General features: G+C 27.1%; 1 protein-coding gene across 1 annotated transcript in view; it reads right to left on the bottom strand.

Moving 5' to 3' along the window:
- The window catches only part of LOC107447694 (LDL receptor protein 1), a 139,388-nt gene that overhangs the window by 58,465 nt on the left and 62,921 nt on the right, over nucleotides 1-18,002 (bottom strand). Inside the window, exons 43-50 of the mRNA XM_071177760.1 lie at nucleotides 16,816-16,965; nucleotides 16,016-16,249; nucleotides 10,834-11,014; nucleotides 8,208-8,412; nucleotides 5,771-5,957; nucleotides 4,507-4,635; nucleotides 3,623-3,748; nucleotides 1,024-1,251 (exon numbers count right to left, since the gene is read on the bottom strand). Of these exons, the coding sequence (XP_071033861.1) occupies nucleotides 1,024-1,251; nucleotides 3,623-3,748; nucleotides 4,507-4,635; nucleotides 5,771-5,957; nucleotides 8,208-8,412; nucleotides 10,834-11,014; nucleotides 16,016-16,249; nucleotides 16,816-16,965 (1,440 nt within the window). The remainder of the gene's footprint in view (nucleotides 1-1,023; nucleotides 1,252-3,622; nucleotides 3,749-4,506; nucleotides 4,636-5,770; nucleotides 5,958-8,207; nucleotides 8,413-10,833; nucleotides 11,015-16,015; nucleotides 16,250-16,815; nucleotides 16,966-18,002) is intronic.

The following is an 18,002-nucleotide window of genomic DNA, read 5'->3' as shown; positions in this document are numbered from 1 at the left end:
AAATGTCCTCACGGAAGTAAATTTATAAGTACAATTAAATTTTTATTTCTAAGATTGATGAAAACAACCATACATAATTAGCCAAAAAATGTGTTAACTTCATTTAGAAACAATCTTAAGATAACACTAATAAGTATTACAATGCAGCTTGTTTATAATTGTGTAGTTTTCAATCCAAAGGTATCGAAAGTAAGTTTCTACGATATTTTGAAANCTAAGATTGATGAAAACAACCATAGATAATTAGCCAAAAAATGTGCTAACTTCATTTAGAAACTATCTTAAGATAACACTATACAAAAAAAAAATCTCTCTCTCTATATATATATATTTAGATCAAAATAATCTTTCAGTATCTAATACTAAGTTACATTTTTATAAATACAAATTTACTAATTTTAAATCCTTTAATGCAAAATATTATTTGAAATCGTATACAAAAAATATTTTAGTGCTTGACAAAATAATTTTTTAATTACTTAAATCTCATTTGTAAGAATTAAAAATGTAATGCACTCTGGATTATTTTCAAAATGAGGCAAAGAATTTTTTTAGAGATTATCAGGAGAATTTTCAATTGATGTAAACATACAAACACAACGTAAAACTCTTTATTTTTTGTGACAAAACCTATCATATAACATTAGTGAAAAATTTGTTAATTTCATTGAAAATAATCTTTACATAACTGTGTAAAAAATTATATTAATAATTTGAATGTTTTTTAATTATAGACAAATTTATTACTTAATTTTTAAATCTTACAATGTCCTTGAAATCTTTTAAACATACTATAAAAAAAAACAGGAAAAGTAAAACTGTGGAAAATAATTGGAAGTATCATGTTACTTTTGATAAAAATATACAACTACTTCCTGTTAGATTTTTCCTTCTGTATTATGGGTAAAATAATTAACAAGATTTTTTAAAAAATATATATATATAAAAATAAATTAATAATCTTATATTTTATAGTTCACAACTAACTTAACACATTTTTTTTAAAAAATCGTGATAACTTACGACAATCCATTTCGTCACTTGCATCAGGACAATCTGGATCGTTGTCACACCGATATGATTGGCTAATGCAGGGTCCACCAAAAGTGCACCTGAATTTTTCTTCCCCGCAGCTACACTGGTTTTCGTCACTATAATCACCACAACTGTTTTGACCATCACAAACTCTCGACTTTGGAATACAGCGGTTATTAGCACAATGGAAAAATTCCGATGGGCATGATCTGGTTTCTTAAAAATTGGAAGAAAAAAAAGATGCTAAAACATACAAAGATACCACAAAAAAAATTCATGACATGCCAGAAAATACATTGTGATTTATTATTACAAAGCTACTTTAATTATATTTTGCAATGGCTTAGAATTGTTTAGTAAAATATTATGTAATTTTAAAAAAATTATCACATTCTACATTATTTATCACATTCTACATTATTAATAATTGTTTAAAGATTGAAGATACATTGTGATTTATTATTACAAAGTTTCTTTAATTATATTTTGCAATAACTTAGAATTATCATAACAAAATAATATTATATAATTTTTCAAAAAATCATTATATTCTACATTATTAATGATTGTCCAAAGATATTTCTAGATATGTTTCAGAAAATAAAGGAATTTCATGTAAATAACTTTTTGTCAGTTCACTTGCAATAGAATAAATGTGAACGTAATTACAATCACAAAACTGACAACACCTTTCAAAGAAGGCAGCAGAAAAGAAAATTTGCTTATAGATTGCCACAAAGAGAAAAGTTCTTATGATATCCAATACAAAATAGACATTCTTTGGTGCAATAAACACAATATCAATTCGTCTTAAAAATTAAAAGACAAAGTAAATAAAATTACATATTTATTTGCAAAATATGCATAGAATATTTTGACACTAGTTTTGCAAACTTTGGCATCTTTCCTAGAATTAAAGTAGGTTTTTAATTACTAACTAATTATACTATTTTTTTTACCATTATACTAACAGGTATAAAATAATTGTTTGACTTTTAAATTAATCCTAAAATTACATTTGTTTCGAATGCGTTTTAGATATTAAAAAATTTGCATTTAAAAAGTTACTTCTACCAAAAAATTTTGACAAAAATCAATTTTTAAAAAAAAAAAAACTAAAAGTTAAATTTCTTGTCATTTTGAATCACTAATTTAGTATTTTGTAATTTTAATGTTATAATTTGGATGTTTTTTTTTTCAAAGTTCATAGAAATTAGTTTAAAATGCTAATTCTGTTGTTCTTGCTAATGAGGTTTTGACTGAAAGGCAAGTAGCTGCACAATGACAATTCAAAAGTCATAGGCTGTACATTCCTACTTAAAAAGTAACTTTCATACAGGATAATAAAAATTTTTACAAACAAATATTAAAATAACATACATTTTGCTTAAAAATAATAACCAACCTTTTGCATACCGGATTCACAAAAATCTAGTTATAAACTGTTTTTTCCCAGGTTTTCTTACTTAAAATTAAATAATTTGCAAATAAAGAATTGTAAAACTCTTTAACTTTGTTTGAAATTGTTCATTTTGGTTACATTATACCTCCAAGTGCTAAAAATACAGACAGAATTATGAAGAATTTATCATAGTACTCATTAATATTTAATATTAATATTAAATATAACTGAATAATGTGAGAATAATAGAGCTTTTTCTTCCATTTTTCTGCTTAAACTGCCTTATCATGAAGCATAATTTCTTTAAAAAATTATATTGATAAAATTTGAAAAAAAGGAAGATATTTTCTGAATAAAAAAAGGAGTTAAAAAGCTACAAAATGAAAAGTTAAAAAGAAATTGTTAAAAAAAATTAATTAAAACTTTTTAAAAAATTTCAACATTTAAAATGTTTTTTTTAATCACAATAACTCATTATTACGTAAAAAGTTATTTGTGAATTATATTTTTTATGCATTAATATCTAATGCCAAGAAATTAAATGTATAATTACTAAAAAACAAAAACTTCCCACTTACAAAAAACTTTCCACAACTAATTTGAAAAAAATTAACATAAAATGTCTAAAAAACAATTGAACTTCTTGTATTAATACAAAACTCATTCATAAAAGCTTTGCTTTTTTCGGAACATTATGAAAAACCAACAAAATGAGTCTGAATTAAAAAAAGGGGGGGGAATTATGTTAACGTTGTATGTTGAAAAAAAATAATTTCTCTCTGATTATGACAAATTTTATATCTTTCTTTTAAAAAGGACTGTGAACAGTAATAGGTGTTCGGTCTTAAGCGAAGCGCCATCTGTAGCAATTGTTGTGAACTGCTCAGTTTCTCTTGAACTCTTGTTTGAGCCAGTCGTGGCTTCCATTGTAATAGTGCAATGATTTTGGTTATTTACAATTGTTAAAATAAAATATTGTTTGTTGAAATTATAGTATTTAATGAACCAGCGCACTGTGTACAATCGTGTACAATAGGTAACATTTACTTATACCAAAAACATAAAATATTTCTTAATATTACTATAAGCAAAGAACAAAATAATTTTTTTTTAAAAGAAAAGCTTCAACTTTTAAATAAATTAAAAACATTATACATATAGAAGAATTCAAGATAAGTGACATACTGCAGTATAATTCATCTTCATCTGTACCATTGAAACATGCTGAAACTCCATCACAAGTAAGCTCAAATGGTATACACATTCCATTTCCACACTGAAACTCTTCTTTTGTACAGTTAGCTTCTCTTTCTAAAAATGGAAACAAGTTTTCTACTAACCAAAATATTTCTATTATATTTGACATTTAACGTTTTAATCAATCAAACATGTCACACAAACAAATAAATAATTATTTATTTTGGCTTATGATATTATTATTCACTTGCTATTAGCTTTACCTAAAGATTCAGATTACTTTAAAATCATTTTTTTCTTTGAAAATAATAATATATAGTTACAAAATTGAAAATTATTTAATTTTAAGGTATCTACATAATTATTTGTAACTTATTAAACAGTAAAACTTATTTGTAACTATTGTAATAATTGTATTGTAGAAATTGTAACTAAATGTGTGTATCATAAAATGTTGCTTAGTAAGGTAATAAAAGAACATCAATGTTAGTTTTAAGCTTTCTATTTTGAATACACAAAATCTAAAATAACAGAAAATAATATTAAGTAAGGATGATGAATAAATATTACAGATAAATACTATTTAATAAGGGATAGAATAATTTAATGGTGAATACCATTATGATTTTTATTAGTTTTATGCTAATGACAATCAAAGATATTTGGATCTTCTCTGTTTATTAATTTCAATATAATAATTATCTTCTTATGATTGATAGGGAGATAACAAAATAATAAGCTAAAACTTCAAATGAAAACAAATATTTTTAGACAAATATTTAATACAGCAAATGGTTGCAAATTTTTATATTAAAAATATCATAAAATTTTGCAGTAAAAGAAAATGTTATTTTGGAAAGTATTTTTTTAACCTGCACATCTAGTGCCATCTGGAAGAAGCGTTTTTCCTGATGTGCAAGAGCATATCACACGTCCATCCACAGCAACATTGCATTGATCTTGGCATCCTCCATTTAATATGTGACAAGGATTTAAAGTACCTGAAAGATTTAACAATTCAATATTTTCTAACTGTAATTAAATTTTCTTTACAACCTTAACAGAAGAATTTTGCAATTTCACAAGCATTAAAAATAGTGACATAATGTTAACAAAAAATTATACGTACATAATTTCTTTTTAAAAAAAAATTTATTTATAATATTGACGGGAAAAAACAAAGATATCTTCTAAAATTTAGAAGAAAAATAGTTAAAGAGAAGAATCTAAATGGAGAAATTAGAATCGAAATGAAGAAAAGGAGTTAAAGAGCTACAAGGTGTCACGTTGAAAGAAATTTTTTTAAAAAATTTCCACATTTAAAATGCTTTTTTCAACCATATTAACTCATTAAATGCAAAAAAAGTTATTTTTCAATTAAATTTTACAAATAAATACTCAATGTCATGAAATTAAATCTATAACTACTTAAACAAATCTTACCTGAAAATTAAAACTTATTTGAAAATAATAATAATAATAATTCAATTTAGAATGCATAATGTCTAAGAATCAAAGAAACTTGTTGTAGTTTTATAATTTTATTTAGTAAAATATTAGATTACAAATTAATTTATAAATAATTAATCAAAGTTGCATTTTTTTTCTTCTGAACCTAAAGAAAATTTCTTTTCAAGTTGAGTTTGAATAAAAAGGAGTGAGCATTATATTGATGTATGTTGAAATTCCTCTCTGATCATGACACATTTTTAAAACTCTCCTTAAAAAGAATAGCACTAATAGGTAACATTTACTTTATTACTGTGAACAAAGAGCAAAATTGTTTAAAAAAAGCTGCAACTATTAAAAAATTTAAAATATTGTACACATAAATGAATTCGATATTATTCTTATAATATACATAAATTAATAAACAACAATGACACAGGCAACCCAACATCTGAAAAGAATACAAAAACAAGAGAACAAATTCAATTTGTTCTTGCAAAAACAAATATTAATATACGAAAACCTAATAATGAATCTATAATTGTAAAGCTTCAAAACAATATAGTTCGTTTTAATACTTTACAAGGGGAGGGGAATATCACTTATGGTTAATAATTTATTTTAATTAATAATTTACTTTATTTAATAATTTATATTAATATAAATTTAAAATGAAGGAATACTTACAATCTGTATCATTGGCAACAGCAACTATCCCCATGGGTCGTGCTATGTTTTTACGAAGCGTGACAACATTTCCTCCAGTAATTTTGTCAGCTCTCATAACAGCATGAGCAACCCAATCCGTCCAGAAAATGTAATTGTCATAAACAGCTAAATCAAATGGATGTTGAGGATGATCACTTAGCAAAACCTGAACAGTAAACCAAAAAACAGTCATTAAAATACAAGGGTAAAGCAAAATGTAAAAAATTTAATCTTTATTGGATGGGTATATAAAAAGGAAATGCACATGCAGAGGTAACATTCACACATACATTTTAAGCTGAATGTTACTTACAGGGTATCTGCTACATTTTAGATTTTCAAATTCATGACTTTTTAAGGCTTAACAAAGTTACTATTTTCTCCCGACAAAAACAGAACAATAAATTTGAAAATCATTATAATAATATTTATTGAAATGATAGGTACAACCAAAACTGTTATACTCTGCATCTTCATATTTATAGATTTTAAACTTAAAAAACAGAGTAAAGAAAGAGTTGAAGCAATAAAATAGCTCAAAAAGAAAAAGCAAATAACTTTTTTTCCCTGCAGAATTATATTCTAAAGATACTTTCCTCGGTCATCGGAAAGGAAAGAAATACTCCAGATTTTTCTGTTCTCATTTCGGAATAAAAAAAATTCGCCAATGACTTGCTTGCTTTAGTTAGAATTTTAAATTGATAAAATAAAAAAAAAGAAACAAAGATTTTTAAGTCACAGAAGTTTAAAAGATAATTCGTTCTAGAAATGATGTTTTTTTCTTCATTTTTTTAAAAAACGCGTTAAAAAAATTTTATATTTTAATTAAGCATGAGTGTGAGTGGGGATTTTGTTAGAAATTCAGATATTCGGAACACCATGACAATGGGGGGGGGATTCCATTTTAAAAATTAGACCAATTTGACGACCTAAATTCATGACTTTCCATGATTTTTTTTAAAAAATAGTTAAAAGCATGACATTTCATGACTAATTTTGTTCAATACCGAAATTCATGACTTTCCATGATTTTTCATGACTTTCCAGGTACGCGGATACCCTGTACTTATTCATTTGCTAGGTACTAAACAAGGCTTTGAAAAATCCACTGCTTTGTCATCAATGCATGAACTGGTACCAGTTATTTAGCTAACCTTAATAAAGAATCTTTCTCTTATGGAAAAATTTAATGTTCGTCTCTTCATCATTAGGCAATTACTACCACATTGTGCAATTCATCCTAGTATATTAATAATAATAAAAAAATTTGAAAATAACTTATTTTTAAAAAAAACTCAACTCCTTAAAAGTTGTTACAAACAAGTTCAACTAAATTAAATAAATTTAGTTGTAATTATCCTTTTTCTTAATAATTTAAATAACTTGACTGTTATTTTGGATCATGATTTTTTCTGACGCAAATCTAACAAATAAATATTGACTGAAATCAAGGTTGGCAAGTTTCTGCCGAGGTGGTTAAAACCACTGGTAGAAACCGGTTAAAACTGGCATGGCAGAAACCCTTTTCTGCCACATTTGTGGCAGAAATTCAGAAAATGACATAAAAGTAAGTACTGAGATTGACAAAATTATCACCATTCAAAATCAAATATTACATTGTTTGCACTCTGCAGTAATTTATAACAAAAGACAAGTTTTGATGCAGTTTCTAAACCTAAACAATTTCTCAATTTGCTATGCACAAACGAGAAATTTGAGAAGATTCTCTCAAGTCTCATTCGTGCATAAGAGAATCTTTCTGCATTGAGAGAATCTTCTCAAATTTAAAAAGATTCTCTCAAGTCCAGCAGAACTAGCAGGCATTGCCATCAAGGAACAAGCAAGATTTGTGAAACTTTCATCGATTGCATATTTTTTAAAACTGAAATAATATGCAATTACAAAAAAAATAATATATATTTACAAACAATGAATTAAAAAGTTTGTTACAGTTACATGGAGTTACATTTTTCAGTTTACTTAAACAAAATGTCATTACGCAATTACTAGAACTATTCTAGACGTTTTTTTAGTTTCTGCCAGTTTTTGCCTGTTTTTACCAGTTATAACCAGTTTCTGCCACTGGCATGGCAAAAACCAGTTTCTGTCGGCAAAAAGCCAACCCTGACTGAAATTAAAACAATTGTTTAAAGAACAAAAAGACTTATTTGTTGTTTCTTCCATTTTAATATAACGAATACACAAGACATGTGTCAAAAATTTAAAAAAGAAGATTAAAAGAATTGATCAAAAGAAAACATACACAGAAAGTACAAACAAAAGAACAAAAATACACAGCTCAGGTAAAGAAACATAAACATTTTATAAAAATTGAACAAAATATTTGTTACACTGCAATAGTACAAAAAATTAGTCCAATTAGAACAATGGATATAATAGAAGGAAAAAAACTTACATATCTCTCAGTTCCATCTAAATTGCAACGTTCAATTTTATCAAGCCTTGCATCAGACCAATACAACTTTTGAGACTTGTGATCTAAAGCTAATGCATTGGGCATGTGAATGTTTGTTTCAATAATGGAATGAAGATCAAACCCACTCAGATATGCACGTTGAATACTTGGATTCATGGTATTCCAATTTGTCCAGTATATCCGCCTAAAAGTAATTAATAGTATTGCAAAATCATTAAATAAAAAATGCTAAAAATTAAAGAAATTAATGCATAGAAAAATTAAAAAAGGTAGCACACTAGATTAATAGCATGAGAGCATGTCTATTTAAAATATTTTGAAAATGAATAATAAATTATACCATAAAAAAATTACATTACATTACAAATTATACCTAAATAAATTTCACAAAAAAAATTTTGCAATTTAATTTGAATAAATGCATGATGATTCAAGTCTCTTTTCCACCATCGAACTTTGCAAACCATATAATATGATATTTGATGAATGTAAACTTAGATGAATAATATCAAAGTTTAAGTCAAAGATAAAAGGATTTTAAAATAAAGATTATTGCAAGAAAGAAAATTTAAATATTTAGTTTAAAAACAATCTCCAGAATTATAATTTTTAAAAAAAATACAGTTTAAACACTTAAAAAATCCCTGTCTTAAGTCCAATACTAAGATCCTATTTGATATTAAAAAGAGAAAATTTTATTTATATGTTCATTTGAAGAATGTATCAACCTATTAGAATTGGCAGATGCCATATTTTAGCAATAGTGTGAAATTTTAATCTCTTTTTTTATGGGTGGAAAATATAGACTAATACTCTAGAAAATATACAACCACTAAATGAAAGAGAAAAAAATATTAAGAAAATACTATTTTTAATTAAATATTACAATAAAATATTATATAATATAAAGCTTATTGAAAAATTTAAAGAAGCACTTAAAACGAAAAAATTTCGTGATTTCGTTTAAAAAATTGTGATTGGTAGACAACCAGTTGGAAAATCCTAGAGACCCTGAATCTAACATAGTTAGAGATATAAGATAAATAGGTAAGAAATCTGTGTTTGGCTGAAAACCAAAATTCCCAGAAAAAAATTTCTTTGCAGGTTTATTCGGAATTCACCAACAAGGTATCTTTGTTCAAAGAAATCTCAAACTTATACTAATATATACATTTCTTCTTACTTTAAGAATAAATATAAACTATTCAAAGAATCTATTACAAGAAAATTTTTTAAATAATTATACATTTTGGGAAATAAATTGCTTTTAAAAACTGTCATAACTATACTTGGCACTTTTATCAAGCTTTTATGTTATTATAAGCAAAACAAACAGTTGATTTTTTTTATAAGCAAAATACAAAACAAACCAAATACAACATACAAAAACTATAAAATATAAAAAGTAATATTTTTATATTTAAATAGCTGAATCAGTTAAGCCAGTGTTTCCCAAAGTGTGGTAATCGTACCCCCAGGGGTACGGGAACAGTTTAGCGGGGGTACGCGTTCTTATGCGAAACATCTTACAAGAAACGAAAATTTCAAAATTTTTTAATTAAAAACGAAGCTAGACATGAAAATTTACGATTATGTATTTTTCTATTGGTTATTTTTTGCAGAGTTAACAGTTAATAATTAGTGATGTTAACAGCCAGTTGTGATTTTTAACTTTTGTGCAATTTTCTTATAGTAAAAAATACATTCATTTTTTTTTAGTGGTACGCCAGCGTTACGAAAAATTTAGAAAGGGTACACAAAAGTCNGATGGTAAGGTAAACATCTTTCAAAAAAGAAAGAAAAATCCTAAAATCTTATAAGGAAAAAAAAAAAAATTTTTAAAAATGGCGGGAAAATTTATTGAATTTCGTCCCGGTTTTTTGGTTTTCCAGTTTTCTGATTTCTGGATAACGGGTTCTGTACTGTATAAAGTTCATTTAAAAAAATTTAAAGAAGCTCTAAAAAGGAAAAAATTTCGTGACTTTGTTTAAAAAATTGTGATTGGTAGACAACCAGTAGGAAAATCCTAGAGACCCTGAATCTAACATAGTTAGAGATATACAGCAAATAGGTAAGAAATCTGTGTTTGGCTGAAAACCAAAATTCCCAGAAAAAAAATTTCTTCGCAGGTTTATTTGGAACTCACCAACAAGGTATCTTTGTTCAAAGAAATCTCAAACTTATAATAATATATACATTTCTTCCTACTTTAAGAATAAATATAAACTATTCAAAGAATCTATTACAAGAAAATTTTAAGTAATTATACATTTTGGGAAATAAATTGCTTTCAAAAACTGTCATAACTATACTTGGCACTTTTATCAAGCGTTTATATTATTATAAGCAAAACAAAAAGTTGATTTTTTTTATAAACAAAATACAAAACAAACCGAATACAACATACAAAAACTAAAAAATATAAAAAGTCATATTTTTATATTTAAATAGCTGAATCAGTTAAGCAATAAGTTAGGCAAACTCTTGTGTGGGTTTGCATATCTTCTTACTGGTGAAAAAACAAAACACAGCTTGAGAAAGTTGATATAATTTTAACATGATTCTAGAGTATGACAGTAAACTTAGATGTAACAGTAAAACTTACGAAGCACAACTATCAACATCGATGCCTCTAGGTTTATCTTCAACTCCAAGCTGTATGATAACTTCAGGAGAAGCATTTGCGGATGCCAAATTGATTCTACTGAGTGAACTGTCACTATGGCTTGTCCAATACAAGTCTTGATGCACAGGATCATATGCCAGACCCTCTACAGATCCTTGCTCTGGCAAAATATAAAGGTTAACAAAGCATTACATTTTTTGAAACAGTATTTGTGATGAATATTTTGTAGAAACATCTAATAGTATTTAATTTGATGATTCTACTAATTTCACCTTTATATTTATTTATATTGCTTAATTTTTTTAAATTTATCTTGTTAAGACCAGGAATATCTATCCTTAATTACTTTTTTTGGAACTTACATAGAGATACACATAAGTTTTAAAAGAAACAACAACAAAAAAAAACATTAAGCAGCTAAAAATCATTGATTGCTGGGTGTAGGGACCATGCTCCATTATTTTTTTTAAATTTTTTTTTTTTTAATGAATACTGGTTTAGATTGTTCAACAGTGACGATTTTGAGACAGAGGCTAAGCTTTGTATTTATTAATATTGTTGTACAGTCAACCCATTTTTGAGTTTACAGCTATCACCTTGTAATTTTGAACCCAAACCAGAAGACAAGGTAACTCCCGGGACAAACTAACCTTCATTGAAAACTATTTGTTCGAACTAACCCGCATTTGGATTGGAAACATGAAAACCTCCCATGGTCAGCATGACAACAAGGGGATTCTAAACCATTATCTGTCTACCACTGAGGATACTTTAAGTCAAGATCAGAATATAAAGAAAGGTAAGAAACATTTAACGATACAGAACTGAAGATAATTTTGAATGAATGACTCAGGTTAAAATAATGAATTTTCAGAATCTAGGGAAGTGAATCAATACGTAATTTCACTTATCCAAATGTAAGGAATTTGTAACTGATGACATACATGATGCTTTCAATCCTTTCAGGGAATATCAGGCAATAAGACGAAGAGAAAATTTTTGGATTGATGATAAAGAACAATTGTTTTTTTAACAAGGAATTTATATGCTGCAAGAAAGATGGAAAAAGCAGAATGTAAGGGAAGAAAATAACTTTGAGTGTTGAAATTATGATCACTTTTACATAAAAAGCTCACAGATTTAATAAAAAAATTCATTTAAAACTCATTTGCACCTCTAATTTATTTTAAAGTACCAGACTGAGAGTATGCTTCTTCAAGATAATTATCTTTCTGTGAGAATTAAAAAAAAGAACTCGATAGCTGAAATCTTCCAGCAAGGCAGTGAGCACAAGTGCAGATAATTTTTCATCTATGTTTTTTTTTTTTATTTATTATTTTTATACTCACAAATTATAATAATATTATATTTATCAAACAAACAAATAGAAGTAAAATTGCTGAGATTCCTTTTTAAAACAACTCTAAACTTGTTTCGAATAAAAATTAAAAAGCTGAATTGAGAGAACTCCACAAAGAACAAAAGAAAAAGTTTTTTTCTTTCTTTTACTTGATTACTCATTTAACAGTACATGAATTTATTCCATTATTTTTTTAGTATCATTTTATACAAAATCAACTTTAATTTAAACATAAAGTTTTTCAAGTTTAATTTAATAGTGGTTTAATTTAATAATTAGAAATATATAAGTAAAAACAGAAAAAAAGCATTTGTTAGTACTATTTTTACAGCATATGTGTCAAACTTTTTTGTTAAACATATTTCTACTATATTAAACTTTTCTTAATATTTGTAAGGATTTGAAGGGTTAAGTGTAGTACATATTTTATTAATTCGATTAATATATACAGTTTTTTTCCTGCCGTCAGGGAGTTGGCCACATTGGTCATTTCCCTTCAAGAAGCTTTGTACAAAGTAGCCTTTTGTCAATGATCAAAGAATTAGTAATATTGTTCAGAGTTGGGCAAACTGCTAAGTCATTAAAATTCATGGAACACAGAGGGCAGTCAGAAATGCCTATAAGGTAAAGGTGATTCTGGAGATAGTCATATCCATTTGTTAACAGGGTTCGTGATTTTTTTGATTTTTTTAAAAAAATTTAAAAGAATCAGATTTTTTTGATTTAAATCAGATTTTTTTGATTTAAATCAGATTTTTTTGATTTACATAANCGAGTCAGCCCAGTGGAAAAGACGTGTCATTTCTATTATGAATATATTATTACAGTTTGATTAGTGTTCCTTTTTATTTACGAATTGACATTTATTATATTTCACCGGCACTAAATTTAAAATATATTTTCCAGAAGTAAATTATAATAAAATTAAAAATCATCCAACAATTTTTTTTTGTTTTGCTGACCATTTGGCGCCCCTTTGTGAGTAGCGCCCGGGGCATGATGCCCTCCCTTGCTCCCCCCTCGCTACGCCACTGGCTATCACCTTGTAATTTTGAACCCAAACCAGAAGACAAGGTAACTACTGGGACAAACTAACCTTCATAGAAAACTATTTGTTGGAACTAACCTGCATTTGCATTAACCCCTTCCTTCTCGCTCCCGTGAAAATGACGGGGTGAGTTTTCGCTCGCTATTTCTCACTCCTGTGATATTGACGGGCTACAGTGTTCAGTAGTAATGCGCCAATAAGAATAAAACTAGTGCGTTTCTTTTGCCCAGAAAACATTTTATTTCTCATTTTACACACCATATAGCAGTACCAGGATATTTTTAAAGTAATTGTAAATAGTTGGTTTATTTAAACACTAATCAAATATGTGTATTTGGCAAAATAGTCACTTTTATGACCGTTTTCTTGAAAATTAACCGATCATTAAGGGGTTAAATGGAAGGGGGCAAACATGAAAAAAAACATGGTCAGCATGACGACAAGGGGATTCTAAACCATTATCTGTCTACCACTGAGGATACTTTAAGTCAGTACTGTGGCCGGAACAAGTCAAAAACAGAATATAAAGGAAGGTTAGAAACATTTGACGATACAGAACTGAAGATAATTTTGAACAAATGACTCAGGTTAAAATAATGAATTTTCAGAATCTAGGGAAGTGAATCAATATGCAATTTCACTTATCCAAATGTAAGGAATTTGGATGCCTCACAAATTAAAGACAAGATGAGATAAAGAAATATACAGTGCTAGTCCAAAACTACTTCGAAACACTCAAATGGAATTTCCTTGTCCACCTAAATCATTTTAGACACTGTTCTTTTAAATTTTCACCTGTTTTGATCAATAACCAATGACATACATGATGATTTCAATCCTTTCAGGGAATATCAGGCAATAAGACATCGAGAAAATTTTTGGATTGATGATAAAGACCAATTGTTTTGTTTGCTTTTTTAACAAGGAAAATATATGCTGCAAGAAAGATGGAAAAAGCAGTATGTAAGAGAAGAAAATAACTTTGAGTTTTTGAATTATGATCACTTTTACACAAAAAGCTCACAGATTTAATAAAAAAAATTCATTTTAAAGTCATTTGCACCTCTAATTTATTTTAAAGTACCAGACTGAGAGTATGCTCCTTCAAGTTAATTATCTTTAAATATAATTATCTTTCTGTGAGAATTAAAGAAAAGAACTCGATAGCTGAAATCTTCCAGCAGGGCAGTGAGCGCAAGTGCAGATAATTTTTTATCTATGTTTTTTTTTATTTATTATTTTTATACTCACAAATTATAATACAGTAAAACCTCGCTACAACAATATTTTGCGGACCAAATAAGAATATTGTTGTAGAGGGATATATTGTTATATCGAGGGCCCACATAATTCTGGGACGCAATAAGATTTTTTGAAATTTAATGTTATATATTCATTAACTATAAATATATNAGAAAATAATGTTGAAATTTGAAAAAAAATCGTTTTACAGAGGTTTACTGCTTCAGAGAATATCGTTATATTGAGAGGAAGATAACATTAATCAATATGCAAGTTTGGCGGGACCGCGGAACATTATCGTAATAGAGGGAGTTATTGTTGTATCGGATATCGTAGTAGCGAGAGTTCACTGTATTATATTTATCAAACAACCAAATAGAAGTAAAATTGCAGCGATTCCTTTTTAAAACAACTCTAAACCTGTTTCGAATAAAAATTAAAAAGCTGAATTGAGTGAACTCTACAAAAAACAAAAGAAAAAGCATTTTTTTTTCTACTTTTACTTGATTACCAATTTAACAGTACATGGATTTATTCCATTATTTTTTTTAGTATCATTTTAACATAAAGTTTCTTAAGTTTAATTTAATAGTTGTTTAATGCAATGTTTAATTTAATAATTGTTTAGTGCAATCTTTAATTTAATAGTTGTTTGATTTAATAATTAGAAATATATATGCAAAAACAAAAACAAGCATTTTTAGTACTATTTTTACAGCATATGTGTCAAACTTTTTTGTTAAACATATTTCTGCTATATTATAATTAAAACTTTCTTAATATTTGTAAGGATTTGAAGGGTTAAATGTAGTACATATTTTATTAATTCGATCAATATATATATTTTTTCTGACGTCGACGAATTGGCCGCATCGGCCATTTCCCTTCAAGAAGCCCAGTATAGAGTAGCCTTTTGTCAATGATCAAAGAATTAGTAATGCTGTTCAGAGATGGACAAACTGCTAAGTCATTAAAATTCATGGCCTCTCTTATGGAACACAGAGGGCAGTCAGAAGAGTCAGAAATGCCTATAAGGTGAAGGTGATTCTGAAGATAGTCATATCCACTTGCTAACGAACATGACTATTTTAAAATTTGCTGAGAAAATCTGTCTGGGGTGGTCCATGGGGACGGAATAAAGAATAAGGATGGACCACATTTTTTAACAAATTTATTTGTGGCTCAGACAATAGTGAAAGAAATCTGATTATAAGGAAGGGCAAAAGGAGGCTGCGCAAGTCAATATCCTTGTTTGGCCAGTCAATCTTATCTCTCTATTCAGGATAAATTGCAAGAGATGGAAATCTATCGGAAGAAAAATCACCTAGCTATCGTTGATAAGTTCGACGATTTTGCTACCTCTACAAGTTTTGACTGGCTTCTTTGAAAAGAGCAAAGTGAATCATATATAAAGCAAAAATTATAAACTTAGATAAAATAATCAAAAACTTATATAAACTATTATAATTGAATTGAAGAATTAATACATAAAATAAAAGAAAAACACTTACTTTCAACAAGAACTGTTGGCTTTGTACCATTGAAAAGTACACTGTTTATGGTGCCCCGCTGTATATCTGAATAAAAAAGACGTTGGCCGAAATAGTCGAAGGATAAACCAATCACGTTCCTCATGTGAATTTTGTTACTAATGCTGGGGAAAGGTGCATTGGGATTTTTCTCATCAAACATGTGGATGCTGTCGATTTTAAGTACTCTTGAAAACATTATGAATGCCTCATATGCTAAAATTATAAATATTTATTTTTTAATATTAAATGGAAGAAAATGAAACAATGTTACAAAATTACAAATAAGTAAAAATTGCTATTTTATCTTTCTCAATATAAAGTGTTTTATTACTTAGCTGTCCACTGAAAAATTTACTACTTTATTATTCCACAACAATTTTTTTTAAACGATTTAATTTTTTAAAGAAAATAAGATTTTTGGAAAAAACCTGTTTTAATGATAAATTTTTCTAAAAAGTTTTTGAAAAAAATAACTTAAATTTTTTATTTAATTTCAAATTAAATACCATAAGCCAGAACCTAGCATACTTGTAGATAGTAGTGTAAGGCATAATCATTTATTTATACAGACATACTATGTAAACAAAAAGAAATAGCAAAAACTGAATACAGCATTATTATAAAATAAATGATCTATAACAGCTTGTCATTCTTTACTAACCACTTCAAACAGAAATGTCATTAAAAAAATAGCCTAATTGCTATCATTATTTCTAAAAGATTTACTATTATTATTTCTAATTATTCATAAAACTAATAATATTATATATGTTGCATACGTTTGCATGAATGTCCATCTTCAGCTAATTGGCCGTGAGAACAAGCACATGTGTAAGAATCATTTCCTTGATATAAGCATAAGTTGGATTCACATTGGCCAGAACTTTCACAAATACCTTTTTCACATTTTCTAGTACAAGGATTGCTTTCTGCACAAAAAAAGTAAAACAATATTAAAAGAACATAGCAGCATTTTTTAAAAGTTATATTGAGACATCACATAAAAAAGTTAAAATAAAATATTCAATCATTTTTACTGGTTTATTCTCATTTGTCTAACAATGTGTCTAAATTATTCATAAAGGACACTCTTGCGATTTCTGATATGATACTCATCAGATTAAAATAAATATAGTTTTTATTATTATTCAATTTTTCTTTTTTACATAGCATAAAAAAAATTTTCTTTCTAGCCTAATTATGTACATAGATAATCCAACAAATATTATTCTCGTCTAACTTAATATCTTTCATGTCTAACGTTAGAATTAACTTAAAAGTTACAAAAACTAAAAATTATTAAGTTAGGAGGCAGAATTTGCCAATGATTATAAGATTCAAACAGAGCATAGAAAAAATAAGAAATCATTGTAATGGAATATCTATTGTGTTAAACTTAATTTTATCATACTTAGACATTTTTCACATTGCATAAAATCAATGTCTTACATGTCTAATTTAGGTATTATGAATGTGGATAATACAACACTGACTCCAGTTATCTGCATCATCCTTCTTAACTAAACAATTTCCCCCAAGTGAAACCTGAATGTGAACCCCAGTGAAGTGAATTTAACTTGGTAATTCCTTTATAACTGTTCACACAGAAAATAATAAGTTATAAGCCTAAGGATTATTAACAAATGTGCGTAAATATATAAAGCAAAGTCCCGACTCGTCACTAATTCACCCAGTAATTATTGGGGCAATTATAAATAATTAGTCCATTTGAAAATATGCTAAATGACTTGTTCCCAACAATTACCAACTATACCTTATTATAGAAATTATTATCTTATTATAGAAAAATAATAAGTTACAAGTCTATGGATTATTTACAGATCTGTATACATAAAATGTAAGGCCCAGACTCATTAACTGATCACTTACTCTCCCAGTAATTACTGGGGGTATTAGAAATAATTAGCCTTTGATATTAAACTAAATAACTTGTTACCACCAATTA

Source organism: Parasteatoda tepidariorum, chromosome 2 (assembly GCF_043381705.1).
Source record: "Parasteatoda tepidariorum isolate YZ-2023 chromosome 2, CAS_Ptep_4.0, whole genome shotgun sequence".
Classification (NCBI taxonomy): Eukaryota; Metazoa; Arthropoda; class Arachnida; order Araneae; family Theridiidae; genus Parasteatoda; species Parasteatoda tepidariorum.
The sequence above is the reverse complement of the archived record's forward strand: the minus strand, read 5'-3'. Positions and strand labels throughout refer to the sequence as shown.